Genomic DNA, 24568 nt, shown 5'->3' with positions numbered 1-24568 from the left:
ATACCACTTTTGCAGTAAAACGAGTGGGTTATGATCGGTATAAACCACCATGGGGTAGAGACCGATACATAAACCTCAAAGTGCTGAAGAGCCAGTACCAAAGCGAGCATCTTCTTCTCGATAGTCTAGTGGTATTTTTGATATGAGGTACATTTTTGGGAAAAGTATCCCACAGGGTGCTCAACATGTTATTGTCATACTTAGCAGCACCAACCCGGTCCACACACTCGTCCACCCTGGGCAAAGTGTACTAGTCCAACTTAGTAATGGCAGACTCATCCGACTTCGGTACTAATATACAGGAACTAATATCCACGGACTATTGCCATGTTGTGCAATGTCATGCCCAAGCATGAGCTCCACTGCGGAGCTGCTCTCTTTTCAGGATTTACTCGATAGGCATGTTGTTTGATTGGGGCAGAGTCCCCAAAGTCAATGTCATGCTCTAGTACATTTCTCTGAGTTGGCACATCTGAGAATAAACCCTGATATTCTAAAAGCAGTGCAACAATGTTGCCTTTTTCCAAGACAAGTATTCCAAAAATACATCAAGGTTTTCTAGAATCTCTGAGTTACTCAGCTGTCCCACAGGCACAGGGTATGTTGGGCTTTCCTCGTGTTCTTGAGGCAGACTTCTCCCCCAATCATTGCGGGTGAAGTATGTTTTCAAAATGTTGACATGACAGACGTTTTTTTTCTTCTGCGGTCCATTGTTGTAATGACATAATCCAGATTACCAAATTTGTCACTATGGGGTAAGGACCTGAAAAGCGACCTTGCAACGGTGACCCCAAAATGGGCAACAAACCCGGACTTGGTCACCCACATTGAAAGTGTGGCTTCGGCATTTCAATCATACCAAACTTTGATTGTCGTTTGCAACTTCTCCAGATTCTCACTGGCAAACTCGCAAGGGCACTGCGATCTGTATCAAAAAGCATTAACGTGCTCCAACAGATTTGTTTTTGTGTTTAAGGTGTTACCCTGCAACAACCTCTCTCTCAGCAAGCTCAAAGGACCTCTGACATGTCCAAAGACGAGCTCATTCGGACTAAAACCAGGAGATTCCTGAAGATGCTCCTGCATGGCAAACAGCACAAGAGGGACCCCTTCATACCAGTCTTTCTCAAACTCAAAGCAGTAAGCTCTCAAAGTCTGGTGAAATCTCTCAAAAGCACCCTGAGAGAGGCAGGCACTAGTGGGGCAATGGGTTACACCCAACTGTTGTAGCACTTCCTGGAAGACCCTTGACATGAAATTCGTACCTTGGTCCGATTGCAATACCTGCGTAAGTCTAAATGTTGAAAATGATTTTGTTCGGTATCGGTGTCCCTTCCACGGGACGCTTGAGCTAACATAGGCTAATGCGATTAGCATGAGGTTGTAAGTAACAAGGAAAGTTCCCAGGACATAGACATATCTGATACTGGCAGAAAGCTTAAATTCTTGTTAATCTAACTGCACTGTCCAATTTACAATACCTATTACAGTGAAACAATACCATGCTATTGTTTGAGGAGAGTGCACAATTTCGAACATGAAAAGTTATTAATAAACAAATTAGGCACATTTGGGCAGTCTTGATACAACATTTTGAACAGAAATACAATGGTTCATTGGATCAGTCTAAAACTGTGCACATACACTGCTGCCATCTAGTGGCCAAAATCTAAATTGCACCTGGGCTGGAATAATACATTATGGCCTTTCTCTTGCATTTCAAAGATGATGGTACAAAAGAAGAGTTGTTTCTTTCTTTGTATTATCTTTTACCAGATCTATTGTGTTATATTCTCCTATATTCCTTTCACATTTCCATAAGCTTCAAAGTGATTCCTTTCAAATGGTACCCAGAATATGCATATCCTTTCTTCAGGGCCTGAGCTACAGGCAGTTAGATTTGGGTATGTCATTTTAGGCGAAAATTGAAAAAAAGGGGCGGATCCTTATTAAGTTACAGAATATGTCCTCAGAAAAAGCTGTGTGCAGCTTGCAGTTAACGATATAATGTTTCTGCGTCGGGCCTCTATATGGGGCGGGAATACCACTGAAAGTTCTGTGCTTAGATTCATAATTACATCTAAGAATGAATTATTTGCAAACATCAATATTTTCATTGCAAATAAGACACACTGGCTTGGGATTGGAAAAAGATGGAGAGATGAACGCACATCTCTTTGTACATTCTTCTCTGAAACTTCGATTTCCATTATCCACCTTTCTTCTTGATACTTTTTGAGAGCAACATTTTGTCTTGCTATCAAGCAAATTGTTCTGAACAAATGTTGACGTTAAAAAAAGGTAGTGTAGCCTATAGTAGGCTACGTAGACGTGTTTTTCCCCACCAATCAACGCACAGAGAAATAGACATAGAGACAGTGATTTTATGAGCGTAATCAGATCAAAATTATTATCTTATTGTCACTAAATTTATTATGTACTAATCATATGTGTTAAACATGTTAAATTTGTAGTGTAGGCCAATTAATTGTGCTAATATTATATACTCATTACACGTCAATCATGTTACCCATACATAGACAGACTAGAAATGTTTTAACAATTAAAATAATTTCTGTGAAGCTTGCATTCAATTGCCACCCCCTGTTGAACACAACAAGATTCCATTCCCTCTGTCACAAGGGGATTTTGTTACGAATTGAAAACTGGTCAATGTGTGGTGAAATGCTGGATGCAAAAGATAAGGCAAACAACTTCTATATTTAAAGGTTTAATAGACAGACGTATGAATATCGTCTAAGAGGAAATCTACCTCAGTCGAAAGGGGAGGGCAGAACTAAATATCTTGCCTTATCTGTTCGCTGTTTCATCCATCCGTGCCTGGTGCCAAAGCATTGAATCAAGGCAGAGACCTTGAGTGTCACGTTTGCTGGAATAAATATCGGACCAAGGCGCAGCGGATGTTGAGTTCCACATAATTTAACCTTTTGTCAATAGGGGGTGCTGTTAGCACTTCTTCTTTTTTTGCTTCTCCAAATTAAACTGCCTCGTACTCAATTCTTGCTCGTACAATATGCATATTATTATTACTATTGGATAGAAAACAATCTCTAGTTTCTAAAACCGTTTGAATTTTGTCTGTGGGTGAACCAGAACTCCATCTACAGCGAAATTCCTGACATGACTTGCGGAGGTCTGAAAACTAGGCTCTGATCTGGGTTCAGTTTAAAAGTCTGTGTATATCCTATGGCTGGAAATGAACTGCACCCGCCTTCCCCTGGATGTCAGTAACCAATGAGAAGTGGAATGGGCTCTCTACGTGTTTCTCAGAGTTTATAAAAGGGGATGGAGTGACGTGTCCCTTCCTTTCGACCGCTCGCCAGGACGCAGAAGGGACATCAGAATTGCATGCTCAAAAGCACTCTTTATTGACCAAAGATATATCCGTCTGTGATTTAATTCGTTATAGGTGTTAGAAACATCATAACGAAGTTATTTGAAACCGATTTATATCAGTTTATGCGAGTATATTGCTATTTTTCTGAATTTCCTTAGTATTGCGTTTGAGGATTTGGACATGTGTGTGCTGTGTAGCTATCGTTAGCTGCTAGTTCCGAAGTTGAGGAGGTCGTTTTACAACAAAGCAACGATTCTTTTGGAGAAAGGACACTTTGCCCAAGATACTGATGGAAGCTCGTCCAAAAGTAAGAACTATTTATGATGTTATTCCGTATTTATGTGGAAAAATGTAATAGTGTTTGATCACCATGTTTGCAGGCACTGGTCTGGCTGCAACGCACACTATATGTCTAGTAACGTTAATTTTAAAAATCTAACACAGCGATTGCATTAAGAACTAATTTATCTTTCAATTGGTGTCCAACTTATATTTTTTAGTCAAGTTTATGAATAGTTTTTTTATTATAATAGGCGCTTCTCCAAGATGGCGCCGGCCAGAATGCACGCAATGTTTTTACAGATTACATTGTATAACCACGATTTATGCTGCTAAATATGCACATTTTCGAACAAAAGCTATATGCATTGTGTAATATGATGTTACAGGACTGTCATCTGAAGAATTCTGAGAAGGTTAGTGAAAAAATTTATATATTTTGGTGGCGATAACGTTATCGACCCTTTTGGCTTGATTCAATGCTGGGTGATGTTAGCTCATGTGGTATGCTAATATAACGATATATTGTGTTTTCGCTGTAAAACACTTAGAAAATCTGAAACATTGTCTGGACTCACAAGATCTGTGTCTTTCGATTGCTGTATGCTGTGTATTTTTCAGAAATGTTTTAGGATGAGTATTTTGGTAATTGACGTCGATCTCTGTAATTATTCCGGCTGCTTCCAACGCTATTTCAGATTGCAGCTGCAATGTAGAAATGTGATTTATACCTGAAATATGCACATTTTTCTAAAAAAAACTATCCTATACCATGAATATGTTATCAGACTGTCATCTTATGAAGTTGTTTCTTGGTTAGTGGCTATATATATCTTTATTTAGTCGAATTAGTGATAGCTACTGATGCAGGAAAAAAATGGTGGAGAAAAAAAGTGGTGTCTTTTGCTATCGTGGTTAGCTAATAGATTTACATATTGTGTCTTCCCTGTAAAACACTTAGAAAATCTGAAATATTGTCTGGATTCACAAGATCTGTGTCTTTCGATTGCTGTATGCTGTGTATTTTTCAGAAATGTTTTAGGATGAGTATTTTGGTAATTGACGTCGGTCTCTGTAATTATTCCGGCTGCTTCCAACGCTATTTCAGATTGCAGCTGCAATGTAGAAATGTGATTTATACCTGAAAAATGCACATTTTTCTAAAAAAACTTATCCTATACCATAAATATGTTATCAGACTGTCATCTTATGAAGTTGTTTCTTGGTTAGTGGCTATATATATCTTTATTTAGTCGAAATTGTGATAGCTGCCCATGCAGGAAAAAAATGGTGGAGAAAAAAAAGTTGTGTCTTTTGCTAACGTGGTTAGCTAATAGATTTACATATTGTGTCTTCCCTGTAAAACATTTTAAAAATCAGAAATGATGGCTGGATTCACAATATCTGTATCTTTCATCTGGTGTCTTGGACTTGTGATTTAATGATATTTAGATGCTTGTATTTACTTGTGACGCTATGCTAGGCTATGCTAGTCAGCTTTTTTACTGTGGGGGGTGCTCCCGGATCCAGGATGAGTACCAACTAAAAGTTAATGATAAAGTGAAACTTAGCAAAGACAAAAACAAATAAACAATAAACTAACAACGAACCGTGACTACAGAAGTGCTACGTGCACTAACTCAAAACAATATCCCATAAAACACAGGTGGAAAAAATGCTACTTAAATATGATCCCCAATTAGAGACAACGATAGCCAGCTGCCTCTAATTGGGAATCATACCAAACACCAACATAGAAAAACTAAACTAGAACCCCACATAGAAAATAATAACAAAAAAAAAACCCAGTCACGCCCTGACCTACTCTACCATAGAAAATAAGGGCTCTCTATGGTCAGGACGGGACAGTACCCCCCCCCCCCCCCCCCAAAGGTGTGGACTCCGGCCGCAAAATCTGAAACCAAAAGGGAGGGTTAGGGGGGGTGTCTAGTGTCGGTGGCAGCTCTGGTGCGGGGCGAAGTACCCGCTCATCCCGCGGATCCGCCAGCAACGGGGGGGGGGGGGGGGTCGGCTCTGGTGCGGGACGAAGAACCCGCTCACCTCGCGGATCCACCATCTTTGGTGGCGGCTCTGGTGCGGGCCAAAGAATCCGCTCATCCTGTGGATCCAGCCATGTACCCGGGCTGAACACTGTGCCTGGACTGGACCTCGGTATCAAGGAAGGCTACTGCCGTGGAGCAGGACTGGACACTTTGCCTGGACTGGGCACCAACACAGAAGACTCTGACCTTGGAGCTGGACTGGACGCCGTGCTTAGACTGGGCATCGGCGCAGGGGAAGGCTCCAGCCATGGAGCTGGAGGTTCCGGACCGTTGACCATCGCCAGAAGCTCCGGACTGGGGACTGTCGCCAGAAGCTCCGGACTGGGGACCGTCGCCAGAAGCTCCGGACTGGGGACCGTCGCCAGAAGCTCCGGACTGGGGACCGTCGCCAGAAGCTCCGGACTGGGGACCGTCGCCAGAAGCTCTAGACTGGGGAGGCGCGCTGGAGGCCTGATGCGTGGGGCCGACACAGGTGACACGCACTTCAGGGCGAGTGTGGGGAGCAGGCACAGGACGTACCTGACTGGGAAGGTGCACTTCAGGGAGAGTGCGAGGAGCAGGCACAGGATGTACCTGACTGGGAAGGCGCACTTGAGGGAGAGTGCGAGGAGCAGGCACAGGACGTACTGGACTGGGGACACGCACTTCGGTGAGAGTGCGAGGAGCAAGCACAGGACGTACCGGACTGGGAAGGCGCACTGGAGGCCTAGTGCGTGGAGCCGGCACAGGTGGCGCCAGACTGGTGACACGCACTTCAGGGCGAGTGCGGGGAGCAGGCACAGGACGTGCCTGACTGGGAAGGCGCACTTCAGGGAGAGTGCGAGGAGCAGGCACAGGACGTACCTGACTGGGAAGGCGCACTTGAGGGAGAGTGCGAGGAGCAGGCACAGGACGTACCGGACTGGGAAGGCGCACTTGAGGGAGAGTGCGAGGAGCAAGCACAGGACGTACCGGACTGGGGACACGCACTTCAGAGAGAGTGCGAGGAGCAGGCACAGGACGTACCGGACTGGGGACACGCACTGTTTGCTCCCATTTAACAAACACAGTTCACTTTCATAGCAGCCACATACAAACATTATCATTTTGCTTGTTGTATAATTCCTCCTCTCACCTTTTCTCTTCGCTTGTGGACTTCAGTGCACAACACATCAGCTGTCTGTGTGACTAGGCGAAAAAACCTTTCCAAGACAAACCTTTGTATTATAATTGCTAACCGCTACACACAGCATACATCGTTGTCACCATATTAGCTAACGTCATAGCTAGTAAACATAGCTACTAGAACTAACGTGTTAGTAAACCCGCTACAATCATAGTGTACAGTCAGCAAGCTGTTTAGCAGTTACACCAGCGGACCCCGATGGCAATAAATTAATAAAACCAAAAGCTTACCTTGACTTGAAAGAGTTTCAGTGTTGAATAGCCATAGCCATAGCCAGCTAGCTAACATAGCATCCCTTTCTGTTTGAGCAAAGTGTTTGAGTAGGCTAAACTAGCTAACTGCATTCGCTAGCTAAGTGAAAGTGAAAAGAAAAAATACAACAAAATATAACTATCTCGCTCTCTCATTTATTTCTCCTTAATTAAAAAAAAAATGTATTTATTCAAAACGGTTCAACGATTGTTTTTCACTCTGAGTCAACTACTGACCACATTTTATGCAATGCAGTGCTAGCTGTAGCTTATGCTTTCAGTACTAGATTGATTTTCTGATCCTTTGATTGGGTGAACAACATGTAAATTCATGCTGCAAGAGCTCTGATAGGTTGGAGGACAGAAACTAGCTGCTACACCATGGTGATACCTTACAGAGTGCTGTTGAGGCTACTGTAGACCTTCATTGCAAAACAGTGCATTTTAATCAATTATTTGTATCAGACCTCAGGATAAGACCCAGATGCAGACAGTTCGAAGTAACAAAAGTTTATTACAGAAACAGGGGGCAGGCAAACGACAGGTTAAGGGCAGGCTAAGGTCAGTAATCCAGAGCAGAGTTCGAAAGGTACAGAACGGCAGGCAGGTTTAGGGCAAGTAGAGCTCAGTAATCCAGGGCAGTGTCATAAGGTACAGAACGGCTGTCACGTTCTGACCTTAGTTCCTTTTTTATGTCTTTATTTTAGTTTGGTCAGGGCGTGAGTTGGGGTGGGCATTCTATGTTGTTTTTCTATGTTTTGTTCTGTAGGTAATTTTCTATGTGTTTGGCCTAGTATGGTTCTCAATCAGAGGCAGGTGTCAGTCGTTGTCTCTGATTGGGAGCCATATTTAGGTAGCCTGTTTTCTATTGTGTTTTGTGGGTGATTGTTTCCTGTTTGTGTTTGCACCTTTCGGGACTGTTTTGATTTTCGTTTGTATCATTCACTTTGTTATTTTGTATTTTTTAGTGTTCAGTTTTAATAAATTAAAATGGACACTTACCACGCTGCACATTGGTCCGATCCTTCATACTCTTCGTCTGAAGAGGAGGAAAATCGTGACAACGGCAGGCAGGCTCAGGGCAGGCAGAATGGTCAAAACCGGGAAAGCTAGAAAACAGGGACTAGAGCGAAAACAGGAGTACGGGAAAACCACTGGCAGGCTTGACAAGACAAACTGTCAACAGACCAACAAAAAACACAGGTATAAATACACAGGGGATAATGGGGCAGATGGACGACACCTGGAGGGGGGTGGAGACAAGTATACAGACAGGTGAAACAGATCAGGGTGTGACAATTTGGTGACGTGAATATATTTAGTATAGATTTATCTAAAGAAAACTTTTTTAATGTTTCAATATTTTTATGAAATTCACTGAGGAGGATGGTCCTCCCCTTCCTCCTCTGAGGAGCCTCCACTGGCACTGACTATAGGGATTTTTTTATTTAACCTCTGGGGATGAGAAAACATGTTTTTTTATTAAGTTGAATGTGCTCTTTATGACAGAATGTTAAAATGAGGTGAAATCAAACGTTTTTTTGACCAAGTTAAACTTTAACTTTGACCAAGTTAAACCACCAAATTGGTGGAACGACCTGCCTATCTTTACTAAATATACTGTACAATTCCCTTTATAATGATACAGAAGAGACCAACGGGTAGGCAGAATCAACCCATGCTTTTATTTAATCTGTTGCATATAAAAAACATTTTTTCTTCATTTTTTCTTTTTTTTTTACAGAAAGTTTATGATCTACAGTGCTATTCAATAGACTGCAATTTACAAGGAATCCATTAAAATAACTTTATATTGTCTCGTGAAACTTCAAGACAAGTTGGCATTCTAAAGACATAACCCAAAAATAATTGTCCTGAAGACCTTTTTGAAGTTACGTACAGTTTGTGTATTCCTTTCATACCATAAAAATATAACACAAAATGACAAAAGAAACCACTGATTCCATTGGTCCATGGCTGTTTATAATCTACAGTATGTGTCAAAATAAGAGTCCCCATCGAAGGACGTGATTTTAGGATGACCCCCCCCCCCCTTCCCCCACTATATAAATACTAGCCTTCTCCTCTCCAGGCAGAAAGAAGCTAGTGGTTGTAGATATTGCATGTTGTATGATTAGATGTGCTTGCCAAGCATGGATGAGCAACACATCGTGAGTGTTTCAGCCTAAATAAATGCAGCAGTGACTGAACACGTGGATGTGTCTCTAAATCTTGGTGCTTAATAACCCCATAGGACCAACCAACCCACGGATCCAGCTTGGCCAAGCCACCACTCATCTAGTGGATCTTAGGCCTGAGTCGACCAGGAACTCCACAGCCATGACCTCCGTTTTCAACCTTGACAACAGAATGTTTAGCACGTACTGCCTTTTTTTCCATGTTCACATAATATTTCTGATTTGGCTGTATAGTAAAAAGGCAACATTATTTAATGAGTTCCTTTCACAACTGGAGGCCATTGTCTGGGTGAGGTCAGCTCAAACCACAAGATTCTCTAATGCAGCAAACGAGGAGAATAAAAAAGAAACGAGAGACATAAAAATGGCATGTTGAATTTAAGGCACAGCCCATGGGCCAAGGAATAGCTTCCTCTAAAAAACAATTTGGCTTTCCCCTCTCCTCCTCCACTCTAAGCAAGCTTCTCAGATAACTGATATCAATGGATAATTTTGTGTAATAAACATTCTCTCAACAAGAGGTACATAATACAGCCACACCATCACCATAAGGGACGATGAGTCAATGAACTTACAACAAACAGCATCATGATGAGAATAATAATAATAATGATAGTATTTACAGCACAATAAATATATGTTTGTAAACAGAGATACAACCAGAAAAACTGTATTATGGGAAGGTCATCCGGTGAGGATGGGGGAAAAAACTTGGCACAAGGAAATAAGAATTAAATAAAACATTAGAAACGACACATTTCTTTTAAAATAAGCACTCTTTAAAAAGACATGTTCATTACTGCAAGTAATTTTTTACATTTCAACATTTTTTTTATACTGTATGTACATAGTTAGAAAAACAGCATATTTGGGTATAGTAACTGGCAAGCCTGTACTGCGGTCTATGCTACAGTGAAAGCTTTACTGTCCCGCCCTAATACGGCAAGAAAGACACAACAAATAGAAAAACATAGCAATAAATAATAACATCAATTGTAACAACAACAACAATAGAAAATGTGGAAAAGAAAGAGTCTCTTGGATTAAGTGTATAGGGCATTGTTCAAGCCTAAATGTGCACGTGAGTTTTGGCGAGTTGAAATAAAACAGTAAAGTAGAGAGATATGAAAACATCAGTGCATTAACTATAGCCGACTATTCTTCTTATGAGACCACTACTACACCATGGAGCTGATTGTCTTGTGTTCTTGGTCAAAACAAACAAATCAAAGGTTAGTGTGATGACAATGGCAGACATTTTCTTAACGTGTGAAAACATCAACCATGTAGTGCATTGGTAAATATTACTGACCTGCAGTAATGGCTGCGGTCAATTCCATTCCAAGTAAATTCAGGACACTCATTTTAGTTCCCCATTCAAGAGTTGAAAAGAGCCATTTATTTTAAATGAGGATCTTTCAATTATTGAATTGGAATTTGATTTGTTTCTTATTAGCCCTGACAAATTGTAATAATGACTGTCACTTTTCATATTTCAGACATATCACAAAGCTGTTACTTTATCTGAGGGATTTTAACGCTAAAGCTCTACATATATTTTTACCACTATTTTTGAACAAATTGCTTCCCGAATGAGAAACAGAATCGACCACATCCCTACACCACAATCAGAAAACGAAGACAAAATTGACAGAAAATGGGAAATAGATTACTGTGTGCGTAGCACAAAAAGTGTCGCAACACACTAAATAAATGTAAAAAGCTAACAAACCCCCCTCAGACTTCCACAACCCTTTAACCAAAGGTGCTTCTTATATCCAATACAAGCATTCCATTGTCGGATGACATTTGCTCACATTTACTGCAGGCAACAATAAGTAGCACTTAAAGGCTTCCTTCTGGTCAGTCAGACAAAATGGTTTCATTGAACGTAAAGTAAAGTAGGCCTATATGTCAACGTGTGTCATTTCTTTCAGCGAAAACTTTCTTTGAAATAATTGTTACATGGTTATTACAACCAAACACGGGGACAGTGGTATGGGAGTAATAGTGTAAATTACTTTTGATAAACATGCAATCGACAAATCAAGCCCGAGCACCTACCCCCCAGGCACTCCTGTAGATATGAGAGGATTAGAAACGAATATATATCCAGTCCTCTCAGATCAAGTGTGTAGACAGAGGGTAGGAGCTGGGGGTTGATTTGGAATTGGGCGATATATTAGACTGGACTCGTAACTTAGAAGTTTGCTGTTTTACATTAAATGATGAGTTCAGTTATGTTACAAATGGAATAATGGTCTGGTTACTTAAGACAGAAACGAAATTAGGGTGGTTGCTCGGGAAGGATAGGTGGGCGAAAACCGCAACCATCTAGTAACGTGTAGCATTTTAGCTAACACTTCCCCAACCCTTTACCTAATCTTAACCTAATTCTTATCTTTAATTTGATTTTTTTTAAACCTTTATTTAACGAGGCAAGTCAGTTAAGAACAAATTCTTATTTACAATGAAGGCCTACTCCGGGAAAACCCAGACGACGCTGGGCCAATTGTGCGCCGCCCTATGGGACTCCCAATTACGGCCGGATGTGATACAGCCTGGATCTTCTAACGTTTTACGTACATTCTTGTCGCAGTGCTTGACTTAGACTGAAATAGGTTCTGGTACTCATTTTGGGTGCCAGTATGGTTTATATTTCAGTGCAGGAGCTCCACAATACTTTTGAGCTAATATTCTATGAAATGAACAGGAGCTCAAGCAGTAGAAGCTTTTTGGGTGCCGGTACTCAGCTCTGGTGAGCTCCTGCTCAAGTTAACCACTGCTTTGTTGTCAATTCTCCTAACCAGCAATGTAAATTCTCCTGCAACGCAACAAGCAGCCTGGTCTCAGACAAAGACATATACATCCTCCAAGACATACGATAATACAATTTGTATGATATTGTTCGACCAGGTAAGACTTATGATACTACACATCCTCCAATTCGTATAATATTGTACAACCACTATTCCATTTGTAATGTAACATATGATACTAAATGGAAGATGCAAATGTCTGTCCCAGATGCTACGAATTGCCCTGAGGCCAGGTTGGATATATTTAAAGGAGTGCAAATATTCCCCAATACTAACCCAAATACAATAACAAGAAAATGACCCTTTTACACACAGAAAAGCAGTGGCAGACGAGGTATTCTCATCAACAGATTTCACTTGACTTTCAAGTCACTTCTCTTTTTCTTTTTGTTAACAAAAGTAAAACCTAGGATAGCAAAAGTAAAACCTAAAAAAGATACGTACGTTATGATACAAAAACTCTAGAGGTCAAACCTAGCATTAGTGCTGTAAGATCTTAGCCTTTTTTTCAGTCAGGTTTTCAAGGAAGACTTCAACTTCAGAAAAGTGTCTTGATAGATTCCCACAATGCATTTCTCTCCATGTGCTGCAGCTCCTCTCTGCATGGTGACGTGTCCTGTTGGGCTTTCATTCATCCAGACCACACAGCAACTTAGCACATTGCTTCACTGGCTTTGCTGAGGAGTACAAAGAACTAAGAAAAAAATATACAATAGCAACTTCTGCAGAACGGCCCTTAATAACACCCAGAAACACTGCCATCAGTCAGGCAAGGCTGAAAGGAGGAGATACACTGTATATAAACAGCATTAAACACACTCTAAACGGCTGATCAAAAATCCTTAATGTAACTCCAACACAGTAGGACTGGGTTTTAAAGTTAAATAACACACAGACAACTTCAGTACAAATGTGAATGGAAAAGAGTTTTCCTGAGTGCAAAAAACTTGTAGAAGTACCAGTGGGCGATTCTAAGAAGCTGACCAATAGGATGAGGAGAGAGGAGTGACCAAGGGGTGAAGAGCAGCGTGCGCTTTGGAACCATAAACATAGATAGATATATATAAAAAACAGACAGACACTCCACAAAACCCCAAAATACTCTATAAATAATAATCTCTGGTTACTAAGAAGAACAGTTTAGTTGCCGTCCATACACTGCTATGTATCGGCTGGTTTCTCCTCTCCCTTCTTCTCATCATCCTCCCCCTCCTCTTCCTCTTCCACTACAGATGGTTGCGATGAAGAGGATTCTCCTTCCACTTCCACCTCCTCTTCCTCATCCTCCCCCACCTGTTCGTCCAGTGGTATCTCTGTCGACTCAGAGTCCTGCGTACAGAGTGTTTTTGAGTCACTACAACTATTCTCCTCTTCTTCATCCTCCTCCTCGGGTTGGCTGCCACTGTCCTTCTCCGTGTCCGACTCCCCGTCCTCCTCCAGGGTGAGTTCAAACTGGAACTTGTCCCCTCCAAGGGGGCGGCTGATATCCTCAGGCTCGTCCAGGGTAGGTGAGGGGCTCTGGGGTATGGTGCTCTGGTACCACTCCCTGTTGTCCTCCAGAGTGTCCAGGATGTCCTGGGCGTCAGGGTGCACCAGGTCTGCCCACGTCTCCCATAGAGGGTGGACAATGTAGTCTATGAAGCCTACCTGGAGAGAGGAGAGGGAGGCTTAGGTTTACTTAAAAACAACAGAAAGGATATGTGTGAGTGTGTGTTGGGTGTTTGTGAATGTGTCTGGTGTGTTTGGGTACCTGGCTTTTCTCAACAGAGGCGTTGTGTTTGTCACACATGGGGCTGATCTCCATGCCTCTCTCCCTCTCTCTGTCCCCCTGGGTGAAGAACTCTTCCATGATGCGGTCGGTCCACTGGCGGTACAGCTGCAGTGGCTTGGTGGGGTTACTCAGGTCCGCACAGTGCACCATGTTCTGCAGTACCTGTATCCTGTCAGAGTAGTTATCCAGGAGCAGAACTCCAGAGCTGGTCACCTTCTTGGTCTCCACCATGGTCTTTAGGTCAGCCAGCAGGTTCATGTGTTTAGACATGTCAGTCGCTAGGACCTGGGGACCACCAGAGACGCAACACAGGCTGTCACAATACTGGCAGGGACAAAGCAATAGAACAGAACTTCCAATCAAGTACAACCATGGACGTTTTCTAAGCTGATGTGGAGACTATTTCACAGACGTTCCTATTGGTTACTGATGATTATCCAGTCACTCACAATGTCGATGACCATCTTGCGCAGTGATTGTCGTTGTTTTTTGGTCAGGTTCTGGAAGATGTCACAGTTTTCTTCCTGAAGCAGCTTGAAGCCCACAGCCAGGTGGTGGTTCTCCAGGACTGACGAGTCGTTGTACATGAGGGCCAGCTCTGAGTCTGGGGGACAAACACACATACTGTACACTGACTCAGATACTTGACAGAGGTATGTGGCAGGGTCTACAGTCAATCACGGATTACAAAAAGAAAACCAGCCCCGTCGCGGACCAGGATGTCTTGCTCCCAGACAGGCTAAACAACTTTTTTGCCCGCTTTGAGGACAATACAGTGCCACTGACACGGCCCCCTACCAAAACCTGCGGGCTCTCCTTCACTGCAGCCGAGGTGAGTAAAACATTTAAACATGTTAACCCTCGCAAGGCTGCAGGCCCAGACGGCATTCCCAGCCGCGTCCTCAGAGCATGCGCAGACCAGCTGGCTGGTGTGTTTATGGACATATTCAATCAATCCTTATCCCAGTCTGCTGTTCCCACATGCTTCAAGAGGGCCACCATTGTTCCTGTTCCCAAGAAAGCTAAGGTAACTGAGCTAAACGACTACCGCCCCGTAGCACTCACTTCCGTCATCATGAAGTGCTTTGAGAGACTAGTCAAGGACCATATCACCTCCACCCTACCGGACACCCTAGACCCACTCCAATTTGCTTACCGACCCAATAGGTCCACAGACGACGCAATCGCAACCACACTGCACACTGCCCTAACCCATCTGGACAAGAGGAATACCCATGTGAGAATGCTGTTCATCGATTACAGCTCAGCATTTAACACCATAGTACCCTCCAAACTCGTCATCAAGCTCGAGACCCTGGGTCTCGACCCCGTCCTGTGCAACTGGGTCCTGGACTTCCTGACGGGCCGCCCCCAGGTGGTGAGGGTAGGTAACAACATCTCCACCCCGCTGATCCTCAACACTGGGGCCCCACAAGGGTGCGTTCTGAGCCCTCTCCTGTACTCCCTGTTCACCCACGACTGCGTGGCCATGCACGCCTCCAACTCAATCATCAAGTTTGCGGATGACACTACAGTGGTAGGCTTGATTACCAACAACGACGAGACGGCCTACAGGGAGGAGGTGAGGGCCCTCGGAGTGTGGTGTCAGGAAAATAACCTCACACTCAACGTCAACAAAACAAAGGAGATGATTGTGGACTTCAGGAAACAGCAGAGGGAGCACCCCCCTATCCACATCGACGGGTCAGTAGTGGAGAAGGTGGAAAGTTTTAAGTTCCTCGGTGTACACATCACGGACAAACTGAATTGGTCCACCCACACAGACAGCGTGGTGAAGAAGGCGCAGCAGCGCCTCTTCAACCTCAGGAGGCTGAAGAAATTCGGCTTGTCACCAAAAGCACTCACAAACTTCTACAGATGCACAATCGAGAGCATCCTGTCGGGCTGTATCACCGCCTGGTACGGCAACTGCTCCGCCCACAACCGTAAGGCTCTCCAGAGGGTAGTGAGGTCTGCAGAACGCATCACCGGGGGCAAACTACCTGCCCTCCAGGACACCTACACCACCCGATGTCACAGGAAGGCCATAAAGATCATCAAGGACAACAACCACCCAAGCCACTGCCTGTTCACCCCGCTATCATCCAGAAGGCGAGGTCAGTACAGGTGCATCAAAGCAGGGACCGAGAGACTGAAAAACAGCTTCTATCTCAAGGCCATCAGACTGTTAAACAGCCACCACTAACATTTAGCGGCCGCTGCCAACATACTGACTCAACTCCAGCCACTTTAAAAATGGGAATTGATGGAAATTATGTAAAAATGTACCACTAGCCACTTTAAACAATGCCACTTAATATAATGTTTACATACCCTACATTACCCATCTCATATGTATATACTGTACTCTATATCATCTACTGCATCTTGCCATCTTTATGTAATACATGTACCACTAGCCACTTTAAACTATGCCACTTTATGTTTACATACCCTACAGTACTCATCTCATATGTATATACCGTACTCTATACCATCTACTGCATCTTGCCTATGCCGTTCTGTACCACCACTCATTCATATATCTTCATGTACATATTCTTTATCCCTTTACACTTGTGTGTGTATAAGGTAGTAGTTGTGGAATTGTTAGGTTAGATTACTTGTTGGTTATTACTGCATTGTCGGAACTAGAAGCACAAGCATTTCGCTACACTCGCATTAACATCTGCTAACCATGTGTATGTGACTAATAAAATTTGATTTGATTTGATTTGATTTTGACATAAATACTGTGATATTATATCCACAAAACAGGGTTTGATGGAGAGGTGTTGATGAGGTCCTTTGCCTCACCAGTCAATATATAAAACAGAAATATATACTTTAAAACACATGCTCCGGAACTTTGGAGACTACTAAGTATTTTTTAAACCTCCCTCCCATTTAAGCAAAAAGGCCCAAAGTGGTGTGGTATATGGCTAATATACCATGGTTAAGGGCTGTTCTTTTGTACGACAATATATCACGGCAGTCAGCTGAGGTGCCTTATTGCTATTATGAACAGGTTACCAACGTAATTAGAGCAGTAAACAAGTAGTTTTGCGTCATACCTGTGGTATATTGTCTCATATACCACATCTTTCAGCCAACGAGCATTCAGAACGACACAATTTATAAACATGCTTAATCTACAGTTGAAGTCGGAAGTTTACATACACCTTAGCCAAATACATTTAAACAAATTTTTCACAATTCCTGACCTTTAATCCCAGTAAAAATTCCCTGTCTTAGGTCAGTTAGGATCACCACTTCATTTTAAGAATGTGAAATGTCAGAATAATAGTAGAGAGAATGATTTATTTCACATTCCCAGTGGGTCAGAAGTTTACATACACTCAATTAGTATTTGGTAGCATTGCCTTTAAATTGTTTAACTTGGGTCAAACGTTTCGGGTAGCCTTCCAAAAGCTTCCCACAATAAATTGGGTGAATTTTGGCCCATTCCTCCTGTCAGAGCTGGTGTAACTGAGTCAGATATGTATGCCTCCTTGCTCGCACACGCTTTTTCAGTTCTGCTCACACATTTTCTATAGGATTGAGGTCAGGGCTTTGTGATGGCCACTCCATGCCTTGAATTTGTTGTCCTTAAGCCATTTTGCCACAACTTTGGAGGTATGTCCATTTGGAAGACCCATTTGCGACCAAGCTTTAACTACCTGACTTATGTCTTGAGATGTTGCTTCAATATATCCACATCATTTTCCCTCCCTCATGATGCCATCTATTTTGTGAAGTGCACCAGTCCTTCCTGCAGCAAAGCACCCCCACAACATGATGCTGCCACCCCCGTGTTTCACTGTTGGCATGGTTTTCTTCGGCTTGCAAGCCTCCCCCTTTTTCATCCGAACATAACGATAGTCATTCTGACAAAACAGTTATATTCTTTTACATTTCTCCCAAAAGTACGATCTTTGTCCCCATGTGCAGTTGCAAACCGTAGTCCTGCTTTTTTATGGCGGTTTTGGAGCAGTGGCTTCTTCCTTGCTGAGCGGCCTTTCAGGTTATGTCGATATAGGACTCGTTTTACTGTGGATATAGATACTTCTGTACCTGTTTCCTCCAGCATCTTCACAGGGTCCTTTGCTGTTGTTCTTGGATTGATTTGCACTTTTCGCACCAAAGTAGGTTCATCTCTAGGAGACAGAACGCGTCACCTTCCTGAGCAGTATGACGGCTGCGTGGTCCCATGGTGTTTATACTTGTGTACTATTGTTTGTACAGATGAACGTGGTACCATCAGGTGTTTGGAAATTACTCCTAAGGATGAACCAGACTTGTGGAGGTCTACAATTGTTTTTGTGAGGTCTTGGCTGATTTCTTTTGATTTTCTAATTTTGATTTTCCCATGATGTCAAGCAAAGAGGCACTGAGTTTGTAGGTAGGCCTTGATATACATCCACAGGTACACCTCCAATTGACTCAAATAATGTCAATTAGCCTATCAGAACCTTCTTAAAGCAATGACATAATTTTCTGGAATTTTCCAAGCTGTTTAAAGGCACAGTCAACTTAGTGTATGTAAACTTCTGACCCACTGGAATTGTGATACTGTGAATTATAAGTCAAATAATCTGTAATCTTGTGTCAAATAATCTTACTTGTGTCATGCACAAAGTAGATGTTCTAACCGACTTGCCAAAACAATAGTTTGTTAACAAGAAATTTGTGGAGTGGTTGAAAAACAAGTTTTAATGACTCCAACCTAAGTGTACAGTCGTGGCTAAAAGTTTTGAGAATGACACAAATATTAATTTGCACAAAGTTTGCTGCTTCAGTGTCTTTAGATATTTTTGTCAGATGTTACTATGGAATACTGAAGTATAACATCAAGCATTTCATAATTGTCAAAGGCTTTTATTGACAATTACATGAAGTTGATGCAAAGAGTCAATATTTGCAGTGTTGACTCTTCTTTATCAAGACCTCTGCAATCCGCCCTGGCATGCTGTCAATTAACTTCTGGGCCACATCCTGACTGATGGCAGCCCATTCTTGCATAATCAATGCTTGGAGTTTGTCAGAATTTGTGGGTTTTTGTTTGTCCACCCACCTCTTGAGGATTTACCACAAGTTCTCAATGGGATTAAGGTCTGGGGAGTTTCCTGGCCATGGACCCAAAATATCAATGCTTTGTTCACCAAGCCACTTAGTTATCACTTTTGCCTTATGGCAAGGTGCTCCATCATGCTGGAAAAGGCATTGTTCGTCACTAAACTGATCCTGGATGGTTGGGAGAAGTTGCTCTCGGAGGATGTGTTGGTACCATTCTTTATTCATGGCTGTGTTCTTAGGCAAAATTGTGAGTGAGCCCACTTCCTAAGCTGAGAAGCAACCCAACACATGAATGGTCTCAGGATGCTTTACTTTTGGCATGACACAGGACTGATGGTAGCGCTCACCTTGTCTTCTCCGGACAAGCTTTTTTATCGGATGCCCCAAACAATCAGAAAGGGGATTCATCAGAGAAAATGACTTTACCCCAGTCCTCAGCAGTCCAATCCCTGTACCTTTTGCAGAATATCAGTCTGTCCCTGATGTTTTTCCTGGAGAGAAGTGGTCTTCGCCTCACTGTGTGTGCAGATGCACTCACACCTGCCTGCTGCCATTCCGGAGCAAGCTCTGTACTGGTGGTGCCCCGATCCCACAGCTGAATCAACTTTAGGAGACGGTCCTGGCGCTTGCTGGACTTTCTTGGGCGCCCTGAAGCCTTCTTCACAACAATTTAACCACCCTCCTTGAAGTTCTTGATGATCCGATAAATGGTTGATTTAGGTGCAATCTTACTGGCAGCAGTATCCTTGCCTGTGAAGCCCTTTTTGTGCAAAGCAATGATGATGGCACGTGTTTCCTTGCAGGTAACCATGGTTGACAGAGGAAGAACAATGATTCCAAGCACCACCCTCCTTTTGAAGCGTTCAGTCGGTTATTCGAACTCAATCAGCATGACAGAGTGATCTCCAGCCTTGTCCTCGTCAACACTCACACCTGTGTTAACGAGAGAATCACTGACATGATGTCTGCTGATCTTTTGTGGCAGGGCTGAAATGCAGTGGAAATGTTTTTGGGGGATTCAGTTAATTTGCATGGCAAAGAGGGACTTTGCAATTAATTGCAATTCATCTGATCACTCTTCATAAAATTCTGGAGTATACGCAAATTGCCATCATACAAACTGAAGCAGAAGACTTTGTGAAAATTCATATTTGTGTCATTCTCAAAACTTTTGGCCACGACTCTATGTAAACTTCCGACTTCAACTGTATAAGAACAATTACAGTCTTACATCAATTAGCCATGAAATCCCTAGTTTGAAAGTGACTGTTTACCTGGTAGCTGTGCTGAGCCATTTTCCCTACATTTTCCCCACGTGGGCTAGCCCCCTAGTAATTTGAGTTCTAGCCAATGAGCTTCAGCCCCTCGCCATCTGAGTGACAGCTAGCAAGATGCACACACAGCAGAGCGAGAGAGAGAGAGCAATGACGTGGTGCACATATGTGACATAGTACACAATTGGTTTCAGAACTACCAGCTAAAAAGCGTACAAAAGTGCCGGTGAATCTCTTTAATAGATCTGTAGAGGTCGATCATTTGTAGAATAAGGACACTATTTCCACTTATAATGAAGCTAGTGTTTACACTATACTTTTTGGTACTGTATTATACAGTATGTGGTGGAACTATAGTACCAACCGAAATACAGCAATTCCTGTTGTACTTAGAGCTTCCAAGAACAAGCATTTGTCCCAGAGCTGGGAGGGGGGAGGGTATCTGGTGTGTGTGCACATGGGTGGCTGGAATCTCGTGAGTGTTGATCCCAGATGCGCAGGAGAGACAGAGGGCATCCATCATTGATCTCTACAGCTCATTTGAGTGTGTGTGCATGTGTGTAGGGGTGGGCACGTGTGTATGTGTCTTAGTTTTCGTGCATGCTCTGATGAGTGGCTTTTATGTGTATGTGCGTCTGCGTGCAGCAAGCCTTTGACGTAGCTATTAAGTCAGGCCTGTACTCAGACTCACTAGTGTTGATGAGGAACTGGTTGGAGACTCCAGGGTGGTCAACGTCATGAATAGCACTGGCGAATATGGCAGCTAGGATCTCCAGGTCGGTGAACACAGCCTGGGAACAGCAGAGAAGACAGTACACGGTCACACCAGCCATTCAAACATGATAAGGTGGTGAGTAACATACCAACAGCAATCAGAAATCTGTCAGTTACAATCCGACAAATAAAAACTGAAGTATGTAATTGATGAATCGAATTTGAATGATTGATTGAGGGGTCCAACCTCTAGAGCGGGGGTGGATAGCAGCACGTGAGTGGACTGGGTGACATCAGCAGCATGGATGTTGTTGTGGTAGGCCACGTCGCCATGGTAATGGTCTTCTAAGGTCATCAGGTATGTTATAAAGGTGTCGAGTGGAATTTTGAACGTTTTTAACAAGTCTCTCTCCTATAAGAAAAAGCAAAACATTATTGTGTATTCTAGTAGTCATGCAAGTACAATCAACAAAAATAGAGCAGATCAAATGTGATGATTACCTGGAATATAGTGTGCATCATGACGGTCAGGGGCCTGTTCCCAGAGAACTCAGTGACTTTGAAAACGTTAAGGCCCCATTTATTTACATCCTCCAGCTCCTGCAAAGGGAAACCAACCCTTCACACACCAATATACAGCAGTAAACATCTGTTTAAGTGCATCGCTCTGTCTGTCTTCCCCTCTTTCTCTACCCCTTCTCTAAATCTTTCCCTCCCATCAATCTCTTTCTGCCCTTTACCCTCTCTCTTCATGTCTCCTCCCACTCCCTCTCCTCCCCCTTTCTCCCACTGCTGCCCACCTTAGCCAGTTCGTCCTCAGTCTCGCTCTTGACTCCGAAGCGGGGTATGTTAGAGTTGGTGAGGCTGGAGCTGTGCTGCAGTTTCTTCACCCCACTGATCTGACACATGGGCCTGTTCTTCTTGTCTTCCTTCTCCTTCTGCGTCTGCGGAGTTGGCATCTCCACCTCGTGTTGCTTGTCTGTGTTAAACACAATAAAGGAGAGACTATGTGTCAAAAAGATAGAACAAGAGACAATGAGTGGGATGTCCAAACTGTATTACGTGGGATGTCCAAACTGTATCAATCTGTATTAACAACACAAAATACGGCCTATGAGACCTGGTCAAAAGTACTGGGTTATATAGGAAAATAGGGTGCCATTAGGGACACAGATCCTGCCTCTATACAGGGTCCAGGAAGAGCAGGGAGGAGCCCAGTGGTCACTGTGGTCACTCACCCAGGAAGGTGCTGGATATGAACTCCGACACCTGGTTCCCAGAGCGGCTCATCTCAGACAGGTGGCTGAGCTCCCTGTTCAACATTCTCTTGAACTGGAACACAACACACAGACAAACAAACACAGAGAGAAGGGGTTAGAGTTTGTAGTAAAACAGGGAAAATTGAGTTATATTCTGTACTGGACGTGTCACTCATGATTTTGTATGACTTGGGACAAAGAGGGTGGAATCCTGGAGCACATATTGGAGCATTCACTCTGACCATATATATTGAGGGCCAAAGTCATTTATAAAGGTAGAAAAGTATTTTATAAGGGAAATGGCAGACACTATGAGACTCCACACTTTAATCAATACTACTACAGCATGCTATGACACACACGCACACGCACACGCACACGCACACGCACACACACACACACACACACACACACACACACACACACACACACACACACACATAGTTGAGAGGCTGGAAGCGGTACAGAGCAGGTGAGATACCCGCTGCTCCCCCCCACCGGCCATAGTTCTGATGTCATCAGTAACCCAATTCTTCGTCAACCACTATCATTCTCCCTCGCTCCCTCTGTCCCTCCGTCGCTCTCTCCCTCTCTCCTGATTGGAGTGGCAGACCCAAATGTAGATGTGGCCTTTGATTTGGAGGACAATAGAACTCTTAAACAACAGTGATTTGCGAAGCCAGGCTGAAGGCTGTGGTGCTGACACTATCTGAATACACACACATGTACATTTCATTCTCAACCTGGCAATTGTGGCGCCCGCGTTAGGGAGCCAGCATGCATAATGCATGTGAATGGTTAATATAGATCAATATCAGAGGCCATTATAAACCCATAGTACTTACTGTGCAGTTGGACTTTGACATTAGACTCTTTGGTAAAGTGACTGCCATTGATACAGCCCTATAAATATTTACCAACGCACTCGATCACCTTTCACATACAGCATATCTCTATCCCTGCATTTTCATTTTTTTTTTAAACGGCCCTTGTATGCTATAAGCTATAAGTCATGTGAACATGCAGCCAGCAGTAAGAGCATCAAAACAATTGGCGGCGATCTATATCAGAGCCACAGACTGCACACCCAGCCATACAACCATTTAACTCATAACACCAGCAATACAGGTGGACTACATCAAACAACACGTTTGTCTCTCTCTTTGCAGCTCAAATAAACAAAGTCCACAGGTTTGTCAGGGACAAGCCTTGCTTTTCCTTCGTCTGGCAATGACATCATTCTCACCTCATCGGAGGAATGACGACTTGCTTAATCAAAAAAGATACATTAATGGTATTAGAATAACAAAATCCACCTGACATCTTACCTTTAGAAATCCCCAGGACACAGAGTGCAGGTAGTTGACCTCAGGCATTTTGAAGAAAAACTCAATATGTGGTCCAAATATAAACAGAACAGGCAGACTAGAGCCAGGTACAGTGCAGAACGACAGAACCGCCAAAAAAGAGGGAGAGGAACAAAAACAACACCTCCAGCAAAAGCAGCTCAATACAGCGAGAACAGAGTCCCAGAATAAGAGGGGCGTTGAGGTGTGTTGCAGGTCCATTCACTGAACAGGGTCAGTCATATCTGCCTCTTCCTCTGCGTCGTTCCTCTGCATGGGGAAAGCCATAGTCCAGGATCTTGACTGGAGCGCTGAGCTCTGGGGAAGCTGGGGACAGCGTTTGGCTGGTGAGAGCATCCTCCCGCACACACGGTCAAACACACTCACAGTAAAAACCCATACACACACACACTAAAGACACTACTGGGATGTGTGAATAATAGCTGACGTGAGAGGAGGATGCCTGGATGCTGCCAGTGGTCCTGGAGAGAGAAGCTCTCCTGTCAACAACTTCTAAATAAGGCTGCCTCTGCCCCTCACACACTCCTATGTTAACCACACGGGCTGCTGCCCTCACCCACACACACCCAGCCTATCAGGGAGAGGATCGAGAAAACAGTGCGCTTGACCACCAGAGCTGATTGGCCGGGCTGGAGCAGAGTGAGCTCATCTCTCTGTGTGATTGGTTGAGGTTGGAGGTAATTCCTCTGATAAGTTGTTTTTCCACATTTTCTTTGAATTCTGCAGTGCAGCGGGATGGGGACATACTGTATGCTTGTACTGTGTGTGTGTGCATGTGTTTGATGGCACTACTGCGTGTTGTGTGTCATGAGTGTGAGTGTACTCTTGATGTGTGTCATCTAGCTGAGGTAATCTGTTGCTGGAAGCGGCGATGGTCTCATCCTGGTCATGCAATATTCATACTGGAGATAGTTCAGGCTAATTTCCTGGGAGTTGAGTCAGAGAAGACCACAGAAAAGAATATGTGTAATACA

At 43.4% G+C, this 24568-nt stretch overlaps 1 protein-coding gene across 3 annotated transcripts in view; it reads right to left on the bottom strand.

The window, feature by feature from the left end:
• Window positions 1-8778: 8778 nt before the first annotated feature.
• LOC139545636 (3',5'-cyclic-AMP phosphodiesterase 4D-like) overlaps window positions 8779-24568 on the bottom strand; it is a 282467-nt gene continuing 266677 nt past the window's right edge. For all 3 annotated transcript variants that reach the window (XM_071353610.1, XM_071353611.1, XM_071353612.1), the window contains exons 7-14: window positions 22207-22300; window positions 21769-21947; window positions 21470-21568; window positions 21216-21380; window positions 20946-21045; window positions 14354-14508; window positions 13884-14189; window positions 8779-13780 (exon numbers count right to left, since the gene is read on the bottom strand). In XM_071353610.1, coding sequence (XP_071209711.1) covers window positions 13295-13780; window positions 13884-14189; window positions 14354-14508; window positions 20946-21045; window positions 21216-21380; window positions 21470-21568; window positions 21769-21947; window positions 22207-22300 — 1584 coding nt within the window. In that variant the 3' untranslated portion in view covers window positions 8779-13294. The remainder of the gene's footprint in view (window positions 13781-13883; window positions 14190-14353; window positions 14509-20945; window positions 21046-21215; window positions 21381-21469; window positions 21569-21768; window positions 21948-22206; window positions 22301-24568) is intronic.

The sequence above is a fragment of the Salvelinus alpinus genome, chromosome 19 (assembly GCF_045679555.1).
Source record: "Salvelinus alpinus chromosome 19, SLU_Salpinus.1, whole genome shotgun sequence".
Lineage (NCBI taxonomy): Eukaryota > Metazoa > Chordata > Actinopteri > Salmoniformes > Salmonidae > Salvelinus > Salvelinus alpinus.
The sequence above is the reverse complement of the archived record's forward strand: the minus strand, read 5'-3'. Positions and strand labels throughout refer to the sequence as shown.